This window comes from Sminthopsis crassicaudata, chromosome 4 (genome assembly GCF_048593235.1).
Source record: "Sminthopsis crassicaudata isolate SCR6 chromosome 4, ASM4859323v1, whole genome shotgun sequence".
Lineage (NCBI taxonomy): Eukaryota > Metazoa > Chordata > Mammalia > Dasyuromorphia > Dasyuridae > Sminthopsis > Sminthopsis crassicaudata.
Window position 1 is genome coordinate 338,323,777 of NC_133620.1, and position 17,959 is coordinate 338,341,735.

General features: G+C 34.7%; 1 protein-coding gene across 1 annotated transcript in view; it reads left to right on the forward strand.

Moving 5' to 3' along the window:
• Nucleotides 1-14,211, forward strand: part of ERN1 (endoplasmic reticulum to nucleus signaling 1) — a 131,153-nt gene extending 116,942 nt beyond the window's left edge. The window contains exons 20-22 of the mRNA XM_074260829.1: nucleotides 2,276-2,399; nucleotides 10,115-10,182; nucleotides 11,806-14,211. Of these exons, the coding sequence (XP_074116930.1) occupies nucleotides 2,276-2,399; nucleotides 10,115-10,182; nucleotides 11,806-12,018 (405 nt within the window). The 3' untranslated portion in view covers nucleotides 12,019-14,211. The remainder of the gene's footprint in view (nucleotides 1-2,275; nucleotides 2,400-10,114; nucleotides 10,183-11,805) is intronic.
• The last annotated feature ends 3,748 nt before the right edge of the window (nucleotides 14,212-17,959 follow it).

A 17,959-nucleotide genomic window follows, 5' to 3' on the forward strand; every position in this document is an offset into this window, starting at 1 on the left:
ATGAGTGGTGGTATGAAGTAATTGGTTATATTTTGGAAATGAGTTTCTATTTTCTCCTAGAGACAATAGGAGGTCACTGAAATTTTGGAAGTTCTGCAGTGAGAGAAGGGAATCATGGTGTAGTCTATAATGAATGTTTCTGCCAGGAGAACTGGAGGTACTGGGGTTTATTGAGTAGGAGTGAATTCATTTAATTGAATAGGAGGAGAGAAATCACTTTGTGTGTGTGTGTGTGTGTGTATGCGCACATACATACATATATATATATATACATATTTTACAATGTATATTAATATGTTATAATATAATTATATTACAATTATAACATATTGTGTATATGTATGCATATATGTACATATAAGGATTTGCATTATTATATAAATCCTATATTATGAATTATATACTATACATATGTGTATGTGAATGAATTTCCTTGGGGGTATATACACACATTAAAAAATTCTTAATATCATAGGATTTCAATCTTATAGATTTCCTAGCCAAATCAGTTCATTTTATCTTTATTTTATCTTTTTATGTCCTTTTAAAGTTTATTTTTTCTTTCTTTTCCATTTTTCTTTATTTTGCATTTTACAAATATAATCTAAAATAAGCACTTTCATATACATAATAGAGTAGGAGTAGGTTTTATGTGAAACTGAATCTCTGTTATTTATACATAACATATACCTTGCTTTACTTTTCAAGTACATAATGGATTCATTAACAATTTCAAGCATATAAAAAATTCAAAATCACAGAGTTATTTTAACTTGAATTTTTCTAATTATTAGTGATTTTGAGTGTTTTTCATTTGCTTGTCAATAGCTTGGATTCCTCCCTTTTAAAACTGCCTGTTCATTTGACCAAATTTGGGAAATGGCTCTTATGTTTTGAAAACTTGAATTAGTTTCTTATATAATCTGTAGATGAGACATTTATCCAAAAACAAACAAACAACAAAAAAAACCACATGCAAAGATTTTATTTTTTCATTCAACTATTTCCTTCTAATTTTAAATGCATTAGTTTTGTGTATGCAAAAACTTTTAAATCTTAGATAATTTAAATTGTTCATTTTATCTTCTGTAATTTTTTTTCCATTATTTGATCATGGATTTTTACCCTATCCATAGATCTGACAGATTTTTTTTCTTGTTCCACTTATTTGTTTATGATCTCTTCTTTTGTATCAAAAGCATATATTCATTTAGAGTTTGTCTTGGTATGTGGTATAAGATATTGAACTTTATCTAACTTCTGCCGCATTGCTTTCAGGTTTTCCCAACAGCTTTTTGTCAAATAACAAGATCTTACCCAGAGTTGGAGACTTTGGGATATCAGATACTATACAACAACATTCATTTACTTCTGTTGATCAGCCTCTTTTATTTTTTAAGCAATACCCGATAGCTTTTGTTTGTTTGTTTTTTGGTGAGGCAATTAAGGTTAAGTGACTTGCCCAGAGTCTTACCGCTAGTAAGTATTAAGTGTCTGAGCTCAGATTTGTACTCAGGGCCTCAAGACTCTATCAACTGTGCCAACTAATTACCTCACATAGTTTTAAGGAAATCAGTCTCTCAAATATTTAATATAATTATCTGTAATTATTTAGATTGGAATTCCCCTTCCTATCACTTCCTATTATAAACTCCCTTTTATTAAATATAATGAAGCCAAGACTAGTCAAGCCAAGATTTTACATCAAGCCTCCTGTCTCTGAATATTCTTGTCACAGCTTGGCAGGAATATAGCCAGCAGTAGAAAGCACTAAGTACAAAATGCACAGATTCTGCTTCCTATCAGAGACTAAAGACCTTAGATATCATTAAGTTTAAGTCTTGGGGGCAGCTAGAGCACCAGCCCTGAATTCAGGAGGACAGGATTTCAAATCTGGTCTCAAACACGAAACACTTCCTAGCTGTGTGACCCTGGGCAAGTCACTTAACCCCAGCCTCAGGGGGGGGAAAAAAAAAAGTTTAAGTCTTATTTTACAGTAGAGAAAATCAAGGCCCCAGAAGTCCGAACTTTTATTCAAAAACTTTTTTCCAAGAAACGTTGATTTATCCAATGTTACACAAGTAGCAATTGACAGAACAAATTTGAACCCTGATCATCACTCCAGTGCTTCTTCTGAGTTGTCCTGGGCCATTCTGGGGCAGAGCTGACTCACTCAGAGTGTTCTCGACATTCTGTGACTCAGTGTGTCCATCGTCAGTCTCCACATATCAGAAAACCTACCCTTTATTGTTTTATCTCTCTGATTCTTTTACAGGACGTGAGTGACCGGATAGAGAAGGAGGCCTTAGACGGTCCTATAGTGAAACAGCTAGAAAGAGGAGGGAGAATGGTGGTCAAAATGGACTGGAGGGAAAACATAACAGTTCCACTCCAGACAGGTAAGGCTGTACAAATATTTTCTCATTTGATCTTCGCCACAATGCTAGGACATAGGTATTATTAGGTGTTATTATTATCCCTGTGGTTAAATGACTTTTCACTTAATCCCATTTGCCTTAGTTTATGCATCTTTAAAATGAGTTAGAGAAAGAAAATGGCAAACCTTTCCAGTATCTCTGCTAATAAAACCCCAATTGGGATCACGAGGATCCCAATTTTTCACAAATGAAAAAGACTAAACAAATTACTATTCGGTGTCATAAATAATAAACCAATAAAAATAGTCAGACTGAAAATGACTAAACGCCAGCTAATGCCCAAAGGTTGAATAACCATTTTCTTTCTAGTTCTTTGAAATTACAAAAAAATGTTGCTCAAAATGTTTATGTATCTATGAAACCTTTCCTTATTATTTTTTGCTGAGGCAGTTGGGGTTTAATGACTTGCCCAGGGTCACACAGCCAGGAAGTATTAAGTGTCTGAGACCATTTTTGGACTCAGATCCTCCTGACTTCAGGGCTGGTGCTCAGTTCACTGTGTCACCTAGCTATCCTGCCCTTCCTAATTGTTAACTTTGGAGGGGGTGGCACTAGTAGCTGGGAAAGGTGTCCAGGAGGTGGCAGCACTTGAATAGTTTACACCTGTAAAAACCTGATCAGTAAAAAAGGAGACATAGGTGCTTTTTTCCTCTCTACCTTTATTAACTCAGCTTTATTACTTAGTTTGTCCAGTTGATCTACATGGAGATCCAACAAAGACTGGTTAAGATTAGCTGGATGACAAAAACATGATTTCTCCAATCATTGGAGATCTGGAACTTTTTTAAAGTTTGTATTGCTTTAATATGTTTCTAACACTCATACCTTTTCTTTTCTTTTTCCCTTTTTTTCAATTATATGTATAGATAGTTTTCAACATTCATTTTTGTAAAATTTTGAGTTCCAATTTTCCCTTCCTCCAGTACCTCTTTCCTGCCCAAAATAGCAAACAATCTGATGTAGGTTATTCATATACAATCATTTAAAATATTTTTTCATATTAGTCATGCTGTAAAACAAAAATCATAACAGAAGGAAAAATTCATAAGAAAGAAAAAACAAATTTAAAAAAGGTAAAAGTAGTATGCTTTGATCTGCATTCAGTCTCCATACTTCTCTCTGGATGCAGTAGCATTTTATATCACAAGTTTATTAGAATTGTCCTGGATCACTGTGTTGCTGAGAAGAGCTAAGTCCAATGCAGTTGATCATCACATAATCTTTTTTTTTAAATTAAATTAATAATTTTTATTTACCAGATATATGTATGGGTAATTTTACAACATTGACAATGGCCAAACCCCTTGTTCCAATTTTTTCCCCTCCCTGCCCCCTCCAGATGGCAGGTTGACCGATACATGGCAAATATGCTAGAGTATAAATTAAATACAATATATGTATACAAATCATCACATAAATCTTGCTATGTACAATGTTCTTCTGGTTCTTCCTACTTCACTGAGAATCAGTTCATGTAAGTCTTTCCAGGCTTTTCTAAAATCAGCCTGCTAATCAGTTCTTATAGAATAGTATTCTATCCATTATGTTTATATAGCATAACATATAGCCCTAACTGATGGGCATCCACTCAATTTCCAATTTCTTGCCACTAAAAAAGAGTTGCTACAAACATTTTTACACATGTGGGTCCTTTTCCCTCTTTTATGATTTCTTTGGCATATAGACCTAGTAGAGACACTGCATAGTTTTATAATCTTTTGGGCATAGCAATTTGAAACATTCTTTCATGTGAATATTTGAAAACTGACTGTTATATCCTTTGATCCCTTGGAGAATGATTCTTATTCTTATATATTTGTATCAGTTCCTAATATACCTTGGAATTTCAACCTTTATGTTTGTTATAAAGACTTTTCTCATTTAACTGTTTTTCTTTTAATTATTACAGTTCATTTTGTTCTTATATTCAATATTACATAATCAGAACTGTCCATTTTATCTTCTATAATTATCTATTTTACATTTTGTCATAATTATTCAAACTCCCATTTTCTAAATTTTTGTGATCTAATGTTTAAGGCCATAAGTCAGTTTTAGGGTTTATGTTATATATATGGTATAAGATGCTGATTTAAACCTAATTTCTTCCAAACTGATTTCAGGTTTTTCAGTTTCCTGTGTCCCTATTTTTTTGAATAGAGAGTCTTTGAGTTTACTAAGCACTAAGCTTTAAATTTGATTGGTTCTAAGTCTTGCTTAGTTGCTGTTCTATTGATTAACTTTTCTTTTTTTAACCAGTACCAAGTAGTTTTAATGATAATTGCTCTATAATATAGTCTGATATTTGCATATGGTATGTCTTCCTCATTGCTATTTTTAAAAACATTATTTCTGGGGGGCAGAGTCAAATGGCAGAAAGGGCACACCTTTCTTTCTGAGCTCTCCTCAAATTCAGCCTTTGAAATAGTGCTGGACTGGCAGAAAACACGAATATTGGAAGTGCAGCAAATTACCAGCAGAAGATAATTTCAAAAATCACCAGAAAAGGTCTGTTTTGATTGGGTGCGGGTACTGGAGAAGGCCAGGTGCAGGGAGGGAGGCAGAGCATGGAGCCTAGTTTTAGCTGAGCAGACTGGGGGCAGGGTGTGGTCTCCACAAGTGGAGAATCTACGGGGAGGACTCTACCACAGGTTTGTCTACTCTGATCTGGTTACAAGCCAGTAGATCAGTAGAGAAGTTATAAAACATCCAACACAAATACAAAAGGTAAAGAGTGAACCCCAAAGCACTGAAGTCTTATGGGACCTGCCCATGCCCACTCTGCATCAGGAGTGACTCAGTCCAATCCCAGGGCAGCCACTGCCACTTCCAAGTGTCTGTAGAGGAAGCTTGGAACTTCCTTGCCCTAAAAGCAGATCCCAACTTTTTAAAAGAAATGAGTAAAAAGGCAAAGAGGATCTTAATTGTAGGTAGTTTCTATAGTGAAAAAGAAGAACAGATTTCAGACTTTGAGAAGACTAAAAGAAGATTGTCTCTAGATGAAGCTCCAAAGGGAGTATAAACTGGTCCCCACCACACTAGGCTCTCCTAGAAGAAATTAAAAATGTTCTTAAAAGAGAGCTAGAAGAAAAATGGGGAAAGAAAAGGAAAACTCTGCAAGAGGGTTTGGAAAAGGCATATAACTCATTAAAAGATTGGAAAAAAGAAAACAACTCCCTGAAAAATAGGATATGTGAAATGGAAAAGGTAAAGAACTCCCAGAAAAACAGAATTTGTGAATTGGAAAAGGCAAAGAATTCCTTAAAAAAATTTTGTGAAATGGAACAAAAAATTCCATAGAACAAAACAGCTCTTTTAAAAACTCAATTGGAGGAACACAAAAAGAAGTTAAAAAAAAATAATGAAGAAAATAATTCATTAAAAATCAGAACTGAACAAGTGGAAATGATTAACTCAATGATACATCAAGAATCAGTCAAGCAAAACCAAAAAAATGAAAAAATAGAAAAAATGTTAAATACCTACTTGGGAAAACAACAGACCTGCAAAATAGATCTAAGAGAGATAATCTAAGGATTATTGGACTCCCTGAAAACCATGATGAAAAAAAGAGCCTAGACACTATTTTTCAGGAAATCATCAAAGAGAACTACCCAGATGTCATAGAATCAGAAGGTAAAATAACCATTGAAAGAATTTATCAAACACCTCCTGAAAAAGACTCCAAAATTAAAACTCCAAGGAATATTGTGGCTAAATTTCAGAACTATTGGACCAAGGAAAAAATTTTATAAGCAACCAAGGAGCCACAATAAGGATTACTTAGGATCTAGCAGCTTCCACATTAAAGGATTGAAGGGCCTGGAATCTGATATACTAAAAGCAAAGGAACTTGGAAGGTTGCCCACTATCACCATTACTGATAAGTCAGTATTGTATTAGAAATGCTAGCTTTGGCAATAAGAGATGAAAAAGAGATTAAAGGAAGTAGAATAGATAATGAGGAAACCAAATTATTACTCCTTGGAGATGCTATGATGGTATACTTAGAGAACCCCAACCAACTAAAAAGCAATTAGAAATAATCCACAACTTTAGCAAAGTTACAGGATACAAAATAAATCCACATAAATCATCAGCATTTTTATACATCACTAACAAAATCCAACAGCAAGAGATTCCGTTTAAAATAACTGTCATTTGTATAAAATATTTGGGAATCTATTTTCCAAGGGAAAGTCAGGAACTATATGAGCAAAACTACAAAACACTTTCCACACAAATAAATAAAGTCAGATCTAAATAATTGGAAAAATATTAAGTGTACTTGGATAGGTCGAGTGAATATAATAAAGATGACAATACTACCTAATCTATTTATTTAATACTATACCAATCAAAGTCCCAAGAAACTATTTTATTGACCTAGAAAAAATAACAACAAAATTCATCTGGAAGAACAAAAGGTCAAGAATTTCAAGGGAACTAATGAAAAAAAAAATCAAGTGAAGGAGGCCTAGCTGTACCAGATCTAAAACTATATTATAAAGCAGCAGTCATCAAAACCATTTGGTACTGGCTAATAGTCTAGTTGATCAGTGGAATAGGTTAGGTTTACAGGACAAAATAGTCAATAACTATAGCAATCTAGTGTTTGACAAACCCATAGACCCCAGTTTTGGGGATAAGAATTCACTATTTGACAAAAACTGCTGGAAAAATTGAGAACTAATATGACAGAAACTAGGCATTGACCCACACTTAATACTGTACACCAAGATAAGGTCAAAATGGGTTCATGATCTAGACATAAAGAATGAGATTATAAGTAAATTAGAGAACATAGGATAGTTTACCTCTCAGACCTGTGGAGGAGGAAGGAATTTGTGACCAAAGAACTAGAGATCATTATTGATCACAAAATAGATAATTTTGATTATATTAAGTTAAAAAGTGTTTGCACAAACAAAACTAATGCAGACAAGATTGGAAAGAAAGCAATAAACTGGGAAAACATTTTTACATTCAAAGGCTCTGGTAAAGGCCTCATTTCCAAATTATATAGAGAATTGAATCAAATTTATAAGAAGTCAAGCCATTCTCCAATTAATAAATGATCAAAGGATATGAACAGACAACTTTCAGATGAAGAAATTGAAACTATTTCTAATCATATGAAAAAGTGCTCACTATTGATCAGAGAAATGCAAATTAAGAAAACTGAGATATCATTACATACTTCTCAGATTGGCTAGGACAATAATGCTGAATCTTGGAGGGGATATGGGAAACCTGGGACACTGATACATTGTTGGTGGAATTGTGAATGCATCCAACCATTTTGGAGAACAATTTAAAACTATGCTCATAAAGTTATCAAACTGTACATACCCTTTGACCCAGCAGTGTTACTACTGAGCTTATATCCTGAAGAGATCTTAAAGGAGGGAAAGGGACCCACATGTGCAAAAATGTTTGTGGCAGCCATTTTTGTAGTGGTGAGAAACTGGAAACCGAATGGATGCCCATCAGTTGGAAAATGGCTGAATAAATTATGATATATAAATATTATGGAATGTTATTGTTCTGTAAGAAATTGCCAACAGGATGATTTCAGAGAGGCTTAGAGAGACTTACATGAATTCATGCTAAGTGAAATGAGCAGAACTAGGAGATCATTATACACGGCAACAACAAAATTATACAATGATCAATTCTGATGGATGTGGTTCTTTTCAACAATTAGATGATTCAAACCAGTTCCAATTGTTCATAATGAAGAGAGTTAGCTACTCCCAGAGAGAGAACTATAGAAAATGAATGTAGTCCACTCTTTCTGTTATTGTTTGCTTGCATTTTTGTTTGACTTCTCAGGTTTTTTCTTTCTTTCTACATCCTATTTTTCTTGTGCAGCAAGATAACTGTATATATATGTCTACATAATTGGATTTAACATGTACTTTAACATATTTAACATGTATTAGACTACCTGCCATCTAAGGGAGAGAGTGGGAGGAAGGAAAGGAAAAGTTGGAACTGAAGGTTTTTTAAGGGCCAATCTTGAAAAATTACCCATGTATGTTTTGTAAATAAAAAGCTGTAATAATAATAAAAAAAATTATTTCCTTAAAATTTTTAACCTTTTGTTTCTGTAGATGAATTTTTTTTATTATTTTGTCTAATATGAAATATTAGATGTAGCACTAATTCTACATAAATAAATTATGTAGTATTATCATTTTTATTATATTGGTACAGCCCAATCATGGATAGCACTGAATATCCCTCCAATAAACTTCCTTTATTTCTGTAAGGTTATTTTGTCATTGTAGTCATGATTCCTGAGAGTGTCTTGGTATGTAGACTCCTAGATGTTTTGTGCATTTTATCATTAATTTGAATGAAACTTCTTTTATTTTCTTCTACTGGATTTTGTGGGTAATATTCAGAAATGTTCATTTGAGGAGGTTTATTTTATATAATACTGTTCTACTGAAGTGACTAATTATTTTTATTAATTTTCCTCTTGATCTTTGATATTCTCTAAGAAACTTATCATGACATCTACAAATAGAGACACTTTTGCCCCTTCTTTGGGGCTTATTTCTTCAGTTTCTTTTTCTTGTCTTTTTTTTTTTTTTTTAAATTCATTTTTCCAAATTATCCCCTCCCTCCCTCCACTCCCTCCCCCCCATGACAGGTAATCCCATACATTTTACATGTGTTACAATATAACCTAGATACAATATATGTGTGTAAATACCATTTTCTCGTTGCACATTAATTATTAGCTTCCGAAGGTATAAGTAACCTGGGTAAATAGACAATAGTGCTAACAATTTACATTCACTTCCCAGTGTTCCTTCTCTGGGTGTAGTTATTTCTGTCCATCATTGATCAACTGGAAGTGAGTTGGATCTTCTTTATGTTGAAGATTTCCACTTCCATCAGAATACATCCTCATACAGTATTGTTGTTGAAGTGTATAGTGATCTTCTGGTTCTGCTCATTTCACTCAGCAACAGTTGATTCAAGTCTCTCCAAACCTCTCTGTATTCCTCCTGCTGGTCATTTCTTACAGAGCAATAATATTCCATAACCTTCATATACCACAATTTACCCAACCATTCTCCAACTGATGGACATCCATTCAACTTCCAGTTTCTAGCTACAACAAAAAGAGCTGCCACAAACATTTTGGCACATACAGGTCCCTTTCCACTCTTTAGTATTTCTTTGGGATATAATCCCAATAACAGCAATGCTGGGTCAAAGGGTATGCACAGTTTGACAACTTTTTGGGCATAATTCCAGATTGCTCTCCAGAATGGCTGGATTCTTTCACAACTCCACCAACAATGTATCAGTGTCCCAGTTTTCCCACATTCCCTCCAACATTCATCATTATTTGTTCCTGTCATCTTATCCAATCTGACAGGTGTGTAGTGATATCTCAGAGTTGTCTTAATTTGCATTTCTCTGATCAGTAGTGATTTGGAACACTCTTTCATATGAGTGGAAATAGTTTCAACTTCATCATCTGAGAATTGTCTCTTTTTCTTGTCTTATTAAATAATAAAGAGTGATGACAATGGACAATGCTTTACCTTAATATATCTCCTTAATACAGATTTATGTAAGCTCTTAGCTTTTGATATCCCTTTTTTTTATATATTAAGCTTTTTTTTCACCATTATGTCTTTTTCCCTTTCTAGATCTTCGAAAATTCAGAACCTATAAAGGAGGCTCTGTAAGAGATCTTCTTCGTGCAATGAGAAATAAGGTAAAGGATTTATAAGAGAAAAGATGTCCAGATTGAAGAAAGTAGACACAGGTCCCTCTTTTTCCCAGATTGCATGTTGACATCAGTGGGCCTGCCAAATTCTTGATTTGCTTGGCAAAGAGAGAAATTATTTCCTTCTCTAAACTAGTATTTTCTCCTGTAGAATTGAAACATATAACTAAGGCATCATGGGGTTGATTTTTCTTATGCTTGTGTACTTAGCAACAACTATCCCTTTGCCAAAATTTTTATGGCTTTTTCTAACTTAGATGTACTTAATAACATGTAAATTTGAATTCAAGGTCAAATACCTTCACAAAGTTGGCTGAGCAAATGCTTATGATGACAGGGCACTTAATAATGTTTCTGGGTGCTCAGGCTACAGTTCCTGGGAAAGCCTAGATGCCAGTTGTCCATATGTTGCAAATCTCCCCTTCAAGGGTTCATGATCTTTTCTCAGAGTATATATATAAAGAGCAAGCATGATGGTGAAAACTTAGTAGAGAGAGAAAACACAAACTTCTTAGTTAAGTATATGTTTTCCTGAAGTTCAGAAATCCTCATATCCTTGGTTATTTTCTTGATGAACCTTGGAGTCAACTGAGTACTGTTGAGTCTTGATTGTGGAGGCCCTCTGCCTCATTCTTAAATGAGGAGGCTGATAGCTCTTTTGTAGCACAATTCTTTCTCTTCCTGTTTTCCCCAAAGTTGGCTTGTGCAATACAAGACAGCGTCTGGAAATGGCCTGGGGAAATCAAACAAGGCCAGGAGAGAGGGATCAATTGCTTATTTTTTCTGCCTAGGAATCTAAGAAAAGGGGTAGATTTTTTTTAAAGGTCATTAACATTTCCTCTCTGTATAATAAAAAGAGCCTTTCCAAATGTCCTTCAGGGCAAATAATACTTGTCATTGGTTCCATATTAACTTCATGTACCCTATATTTCTGTTAAATTGGTCTAGCTGATGTTTCTCATATGAGAGAGCTTATCTTCTACCTCTATAACTTTGCTTAGGCTTTTCCTTTTGCCTGGGGAACTCCATCCTCATTTCTACCTTTTGGAATCCCTTTTTCTCTTCAAGACTCAGCTCAAGCTCTACCTCCTATCATTCTCTTTTCTGATTTCATTCCACCTCCTTGATATTACTTTGTGTGTGTATGTGTATAGAGTACACACACACACACACACACACACACACACACACACACACACATATATATATATATATATTTACATATATATATTTACTTGTACATAAGTATTTCATATTTTAATTTTCACATATTTCTATATATTATAGAGATATTTTAAAATTGCCTTAATCTGGTGTTTCCTCTTAGTAAAATCTAAGTTTTTTGAGAATAGAACCTGTTTTTTGTTTTTTTTGTTTTTTAAATTTCCAGTGCTTTGTACATAAAAGGACTTAGTGGTCTAGTCTAATTTGCAGCTGGTAAAGAGTTACAACTTTAATGACCTCTAAAATAATTTCAGTTTTGTGGGGAGAAGATTCTGATCTTGCAAAAAACTGGGCTTCAATTAGAAAATTCTAGGTAGGCTGGTCAAATTCAAGGGAATTCTCAATTGGCAAAACGAAATTTTCTGTTTTTCTATATTCTCTCCACAGAAACACCACTACCGAGAACTCCCCGAAGATGTGCAGGAGACATTGGGCTCTATCCCTGATGATTTTGTCCGTTATTTCACATCACGGTTCCCCCACCTCCTCTCCCACACCTACCGAGCCATGGAACTGTGTAGCCATGAGAGGCTCTTCCAGCCTTATTATTTCCAAGAGGCCACAGAACTGGACCCCCCAGTGTCAAATGATGGCCTCTGAGAAAGGGAAGTCCTCTCTTTTCCCAATAGAAGGGCCAATGTGAGGACTAAGGAATGGCCTTTGTGAACCAGCATTTGGCATCCCCTTGGCTCAGAGAGCCATGAGAGAGAAGCTGTGCTTCTGATATTAAGTGCCTTGGACTGCCTGCCCTGTTCAGAACAGGGGGATGCTGAACCCTTTGAAGTGGAAGAAGCGGTTCTTATGACCAAAGGGAAACTGAGAGGATCCAGGCTTCTGGGGCCCTTTGTCCATCAGGGTTTCCTGTGTAAAAAGGGCATGGGTCATGAGACCTTGAAAGAGGTTGTATCTGCCTTCATCTTTTCTGCTGGAGAAACCTCTTTTGGACTTCAGGGTTCCTGTTCATCTGCTGTTTGTGATTGATATATAAGGATTTTGGAAGGTCCCAAGAAGGAAGAAAAGAGATTGAGGTAGTAAGGAATCCAAAGATCTGTCATCCAACAGGAGTTAACAGCATCGCCTTCCTTTTTCCAGCCAGGTTTGAATTTGTACTACTAGGCTGACTTCTCTGCAAGACAGTGGAGCTGGAGAGGGACAAGGGCAGAACTAAGACCAGTGGGTAGAAGGTAGAGTGAAGTAGATTTCTGCTGCCTGGAAGGAAAAAATTTCCCTACAATTTGAACTATCTAAAAGTAGAACGGGTAGAGAGGGAATTCCTAGTCATGTACTGATCATATTACATGACCTTTAAGGTTCCTTCCAACTTTGAGATTCTTTGAGGATTGAGAGAGACTCCAGTATTTTAAGTGTTATTGAAATGGAGGTTTTATGGTGTCCTTGAAGACAGGAAGCATCAAGTAAATTCTTTATCCATTGAGCATATCCTAGACAACTCTTTATGAAGTGCCTGTTTTAAATATTGGCCAGATAGCTTCTGAAAAGCAGTGAGTTTAAGAATTGAGAACACACTGTTAGGAACTGATTGACTCTATATTGGAGAACGGGGGTAGGATCACTAAGAAGAGGGGAGCTGATGAAATCAGAGATCTCCACTAGTTTTATAAATTTAAAAAATGTCTCTAGGTCTAAGTACAGAACGGTTTCTACCTTGGTGTCAATCTTAAAAATTTTAGTCAAGGTATAAGGAAGCTATTTAGAAGAAATGATGTGTTTCCCCCACCAGAATAGAACCCAAGAAGGCATTTGAGCTCCTGTGTCAAATTAGGGAATGTGGCTACATGAGCCCTAAAATCCTTTATATTCTGATATGCTGAGGCTACTTCCAGAAAGAAGGAAGGGAGTGCATCTTGGGGACTCTAATTAGAACAGGGAAAATTCTCATGTTAACTGTAGCCCTATCTGATCATTTTTGGTGTAAATCTTCTTAAGCCTGGCCTTAGAATTAGTGGCAAACTTTTTTGTTGGTTTATTTTTTTTTTCCTGACATAAGCAATAAAACTTCATGCTGTGTATAGCAGGGAACCTGGGGACAGCTCAAGCTTGGTGCCTGCTCTGTAGCGAATTTCTCTGCAGTATTCCTGTTCAATGTCCTCAAAGCTGTGACTGAAAAAAATCCCTTCATACCTGAGAAGCATTAACGTGTTCTGATATAGAACTTGTGTGATATTCTTTTGCAATTATCTATTTATTTTATGTGTATTTATTTAATTTTTACCCTGAAACTGTAACTGGTTAAAGTGTGAGGGCCATAGGCAAACTTGTGCTGTTACACTGCTGTTTTTAAACTGGAAAAGGAAGAAATGCTATTGTGTCTTTTAGAGCAGTGAATGAGTCATAATTGGTTTTTATAGAAAGGCAGATTACTTGGTCGGGTAAAATTTTGAAGTCTTATGTGATTTGTTTGTTTGTTTGTTTGTTTAAAAAAATTACATTCTGTGCCACTCTGTCTTATTTGCTAAATGGACGGTTAATTGAGGAAATGTTGTGTGTTCATTGTTTATTACAGTACTTTCTCTGGAGTAAAAATTCCTGTTTTAGCTTTATATTTTTATAAGAACCATTATCAATGTCAAAGGCCAATGTTGTGCAAATCTTTTGTGTATTTTTAAAGCTTGGTGATTCAAAAATTCATTACCTAAAGCAAACTGCATATTTTTATACCTCTCTAGTACAATTCTTTTATAATTCTGCATATTGATGATACTGAGATGATGATGACAATGATGATAACTTGTACTCAAACAAACTTCAAATAAAAATAGATTTAGATTTGGAGTTGGTTTCTTCTCTTTGGAGACCTGTGTCTTATGAACTGTCTTTTCTATCATGGGAGTTATTTTTTTTAAGAGAGACAAACTGTTATAATAAAGATTACTCAAAAGTCTCAGCTTTGCTATTTACCAGCTGAGTGACATTGGATAAATCGTATAATATTGATGGGCCTCAGTTTTAACATCCATTGTTTAATTGTTTTTCATTCATTTCTGATACTTGATGTCCCCATTTGAGGTTTTCTTGGCAAAGACACTTGAAATGGTTTGCCATTTCCTTTTCCAGCTCATTTTATAGATGAGGGAACTGAGTCAAATGAGGTTAAATAACTTGCTTAGGGTCATACAGCTAATAAGTGTCTGAAGGCAGATTTAAACTCATGAAGGCGAGTCTTCCCAACTCCAGGCCCAATGCTCTATCCACTGTGTTATCTGGCAGCCCTAGTTCCTATATCTAAATATTATTTTCAAAAATAAAAACAGAATACATTTAATCAAATACTTTCTATGAGACAAATATGGTCCTGATATTCAAATCTGGGAAAGAGAAGAAGAGAATGAAAACTATCACTAATGAATATTGTGGCAAAAATATTCAATAAAATATTAGTGAAAACAACTCACAACACATTAAAAAGATTATTCACTATAATCAGGTTTGATTTATGCCATAAATCAAGGGATGGCTCAACCAACAAAACAATAAAAATTATAAGATTACATCAAAAGATGTTACCAAAAATCATTCAACAAGTCACTCATTTTTTTTTTTTTCCATCCTTTGGTTTTTGGTTGTTGTTTTTCATGTGTGAAGAGAACCAAAATGACAAATGCTGGGGTCAAAGTATATTGTCCAACTGTGTCTGATTAGACTAATATGAGCTTGGAAGTCTCTAACACAGATCAGGCACAAATAGTCCATATGAACATTTGGAGTGGAGATGGCTCTAAATTTGGGCTTCTCACATTTCTTTTGGGCTACTGCAATTCTGCTTTGCTCATAGAGCAAAGCTCCTTCTTTGATGTAGGCACACCATGCTGGGTGGTTCTGTGCCAGTATTTCTCTTGTCTCACAATGTTCTTCAAAGAGACTTTGAGAGCATCTTTGAATCTTCTCTGACCTCCATGTGAGCGCTTGCCTTGTGTCAATTTTCCACAAAACAGTTTTTTAGGCAAATGTACGTTTGGCATTCAAACACGGCCAGCTTCTCAGATTTGTGCTGTCTGGAGGAGAGTTTGAATGCTTGAGAAAGACCTTCCGTGTATGGTACCTTATCCTGGCAGGCGATCTTCAGAATTTTTCTAAGACAATTCAAATGAAAGCGATTCAATTTCCTGACGTGATGCTGGTACACTGTCCAGGTATACAAAATTGAGACCTTTACTTTGGTGATCAGCCTAGTATCTCTCCTCTCCTATACTTTCCTTCAGAATTTCCCAAACACTGAGCTAGCTCTGGCAATGCATTTGTTAACCTCATCATCTAAATGTACATTCTTGGAAAGTGTATTGCCAAAGTAAGTGAACTTATTGATACCATCTAAAAATCCTGAAAAGCATAGGAAGTAATGGATTTTTTCTTAACATAATTAACCATATTTATCTAAAACCAAGAATTAGTACTAATTCTTATTAGCATTGTTTATAGTGAGGAAACAGAGGTAGTAACTATATCTGTGGTAAAGGAAGGGTTATTTTTGTAATCCCATTATATGTCAGGCTATTATTTGATATAGTTCTGAAAATGCCAACTATAGCAATATAACAAATTCAAGGCATAGGCTGCAGGTGGCATTGGGGAGCTAGGTAAAATTAGCTATCAAAGTGAAACCAGCATATCTCTTTTTCCCTCACCCTTCCTGTGACTTGAGAGCCCACCCTATTTCAGGAAAATGACTTTTGCCTTCCAAGGAACTTATTTCCCATACCTTTTCAGGGTGTGGCTTGCTTTTCAAAAGCCATTGAAGCAAATGAATGCTGCCAAAACCATGAAAAATGAAAGGAAAATTGCTTGCACTATAATCCTTTTGTAGTTTGCTTTCCTAATCAGATCATGATTTTATTTTTAGAGTCTTCTGAATTCATTGATAGGCTTATACTACTCAATACCAGTATCTCTCCTTTGCCCATCATCTACAGTCTCTGTGGAAGTTTCATCTTTTTTTCTCCACTTTTTTATTAATATTTTATTTTCCTTTAGTTAGGTGTAAAAGCAATTTTAACTTTTTTTTTAAATTTTGAGTCCCAAATTCTCTTTCTTTTCCCCATCCTCCTCCATTAAGAAGACAAGTAATTTCATATAGCTTATTAATGACTGTATTAATAAGATTGATAAGATCATTAATAAGATATTTCTATGTAAGTCATGCTGTGAAAGACAATACACAAAGAAAAATAAGGAGAGTAAAGAAAAAATATGCTTCAATATGCATTCAAACTTAATCAGTTCTTTCTTGGGAGAACAGCATTTTTTATCATCAATTCTTCAGTACTGTTTTAGATCATTATATTGCTGAGAATAGCTAAGTTATTTATAGTTGGTCATCATACAGTACTGCTGTTTCTGTGTACAATGTTCTGGTTCTGCTTGTTTCACTTTGCATATGTAAGTCTTTCTAGATTTTTTTTGAGAGTATCCTGATCATTTTTTCTGTTTTTCCAAATACATGTAATTCTCAATATTATTTTTGTAAGACTTTGTGTTCCAAATTTTTCTCCCTCCCTCCCTTACCCCTTTCCTCTCCAAGATAGAAATCAATCTGATATGTTAAATATGTGCAGTCCTCTTAAACATATTTCCATATTTGTCATATTGTGCAAAAAAAAAAAAAAGATGAAAAGGGGAAAAAGCAAGAGAAAGAAAAAACAAGCAAACAAAAAAGGTAAAAATATTATGCTTTTAACCACATTCAGTCTCCATAGTCCTCTCTCTGGATGCAGATGACATTTTTTATCCCAAGTCACTGGAATTGCCTTGAATCCTTCATTGTTGAAAGGAGTCAATCATCACATAATCTTGTTGTTACTGTATACAATGTTCTCTTGGTTCTGCTTACTTCACTCAGCATCAGTTCATATAAGTCTTTCCAGACTTTTTTGAAATCAGCCTGCTTATCCTTTCTTATAGAACAATAATATTATATTACAGTCATATGCCATAATTTATTCAGCCATTTTTTAACTGATGGGCATCCATTTAAATTTTCAGTTCCTTGCTATTAAAAAAAAAAAACAGCTGTTACATTTTTGCACATGTGGCTCCTTTTCCCTCTTTTATGATCTCTTTGGGATACAGGCCCAGTAGTGAGACTGCTGTATCAAAAGCTATGAACATTTATATAGCCTTTTGGGCATAATTCCAAATTGCTCTCCAGAATGGTTAGATCATTTCACAACTTCACTAACAATACATTATAGTCCCAGTTTTCCCACATCCCCTCCAACATTTATCATTATCTTTTCCTGACATCTTAGCCACTGATCATAATTTTTTAATGGCAAAATAATATTCTATCACAATCATAAACAACTTACTCAATCTTTCCCCAATTAATGGACATCCCCTCAATGTTCAATTCTTTGTCATGTGTGAGAAATTATTAAAGCTTTTGTTACATGTTCTTATTCCCATGTTACTGTATTAATTGTATTGAGGATTGAATCAAAATGACATCATGACTCATAGCAAGGTTAAAATAAGGGAAGGGAGATACAGATATAGAGAATGGGTGTTGGATAGCTGTATCATAGTA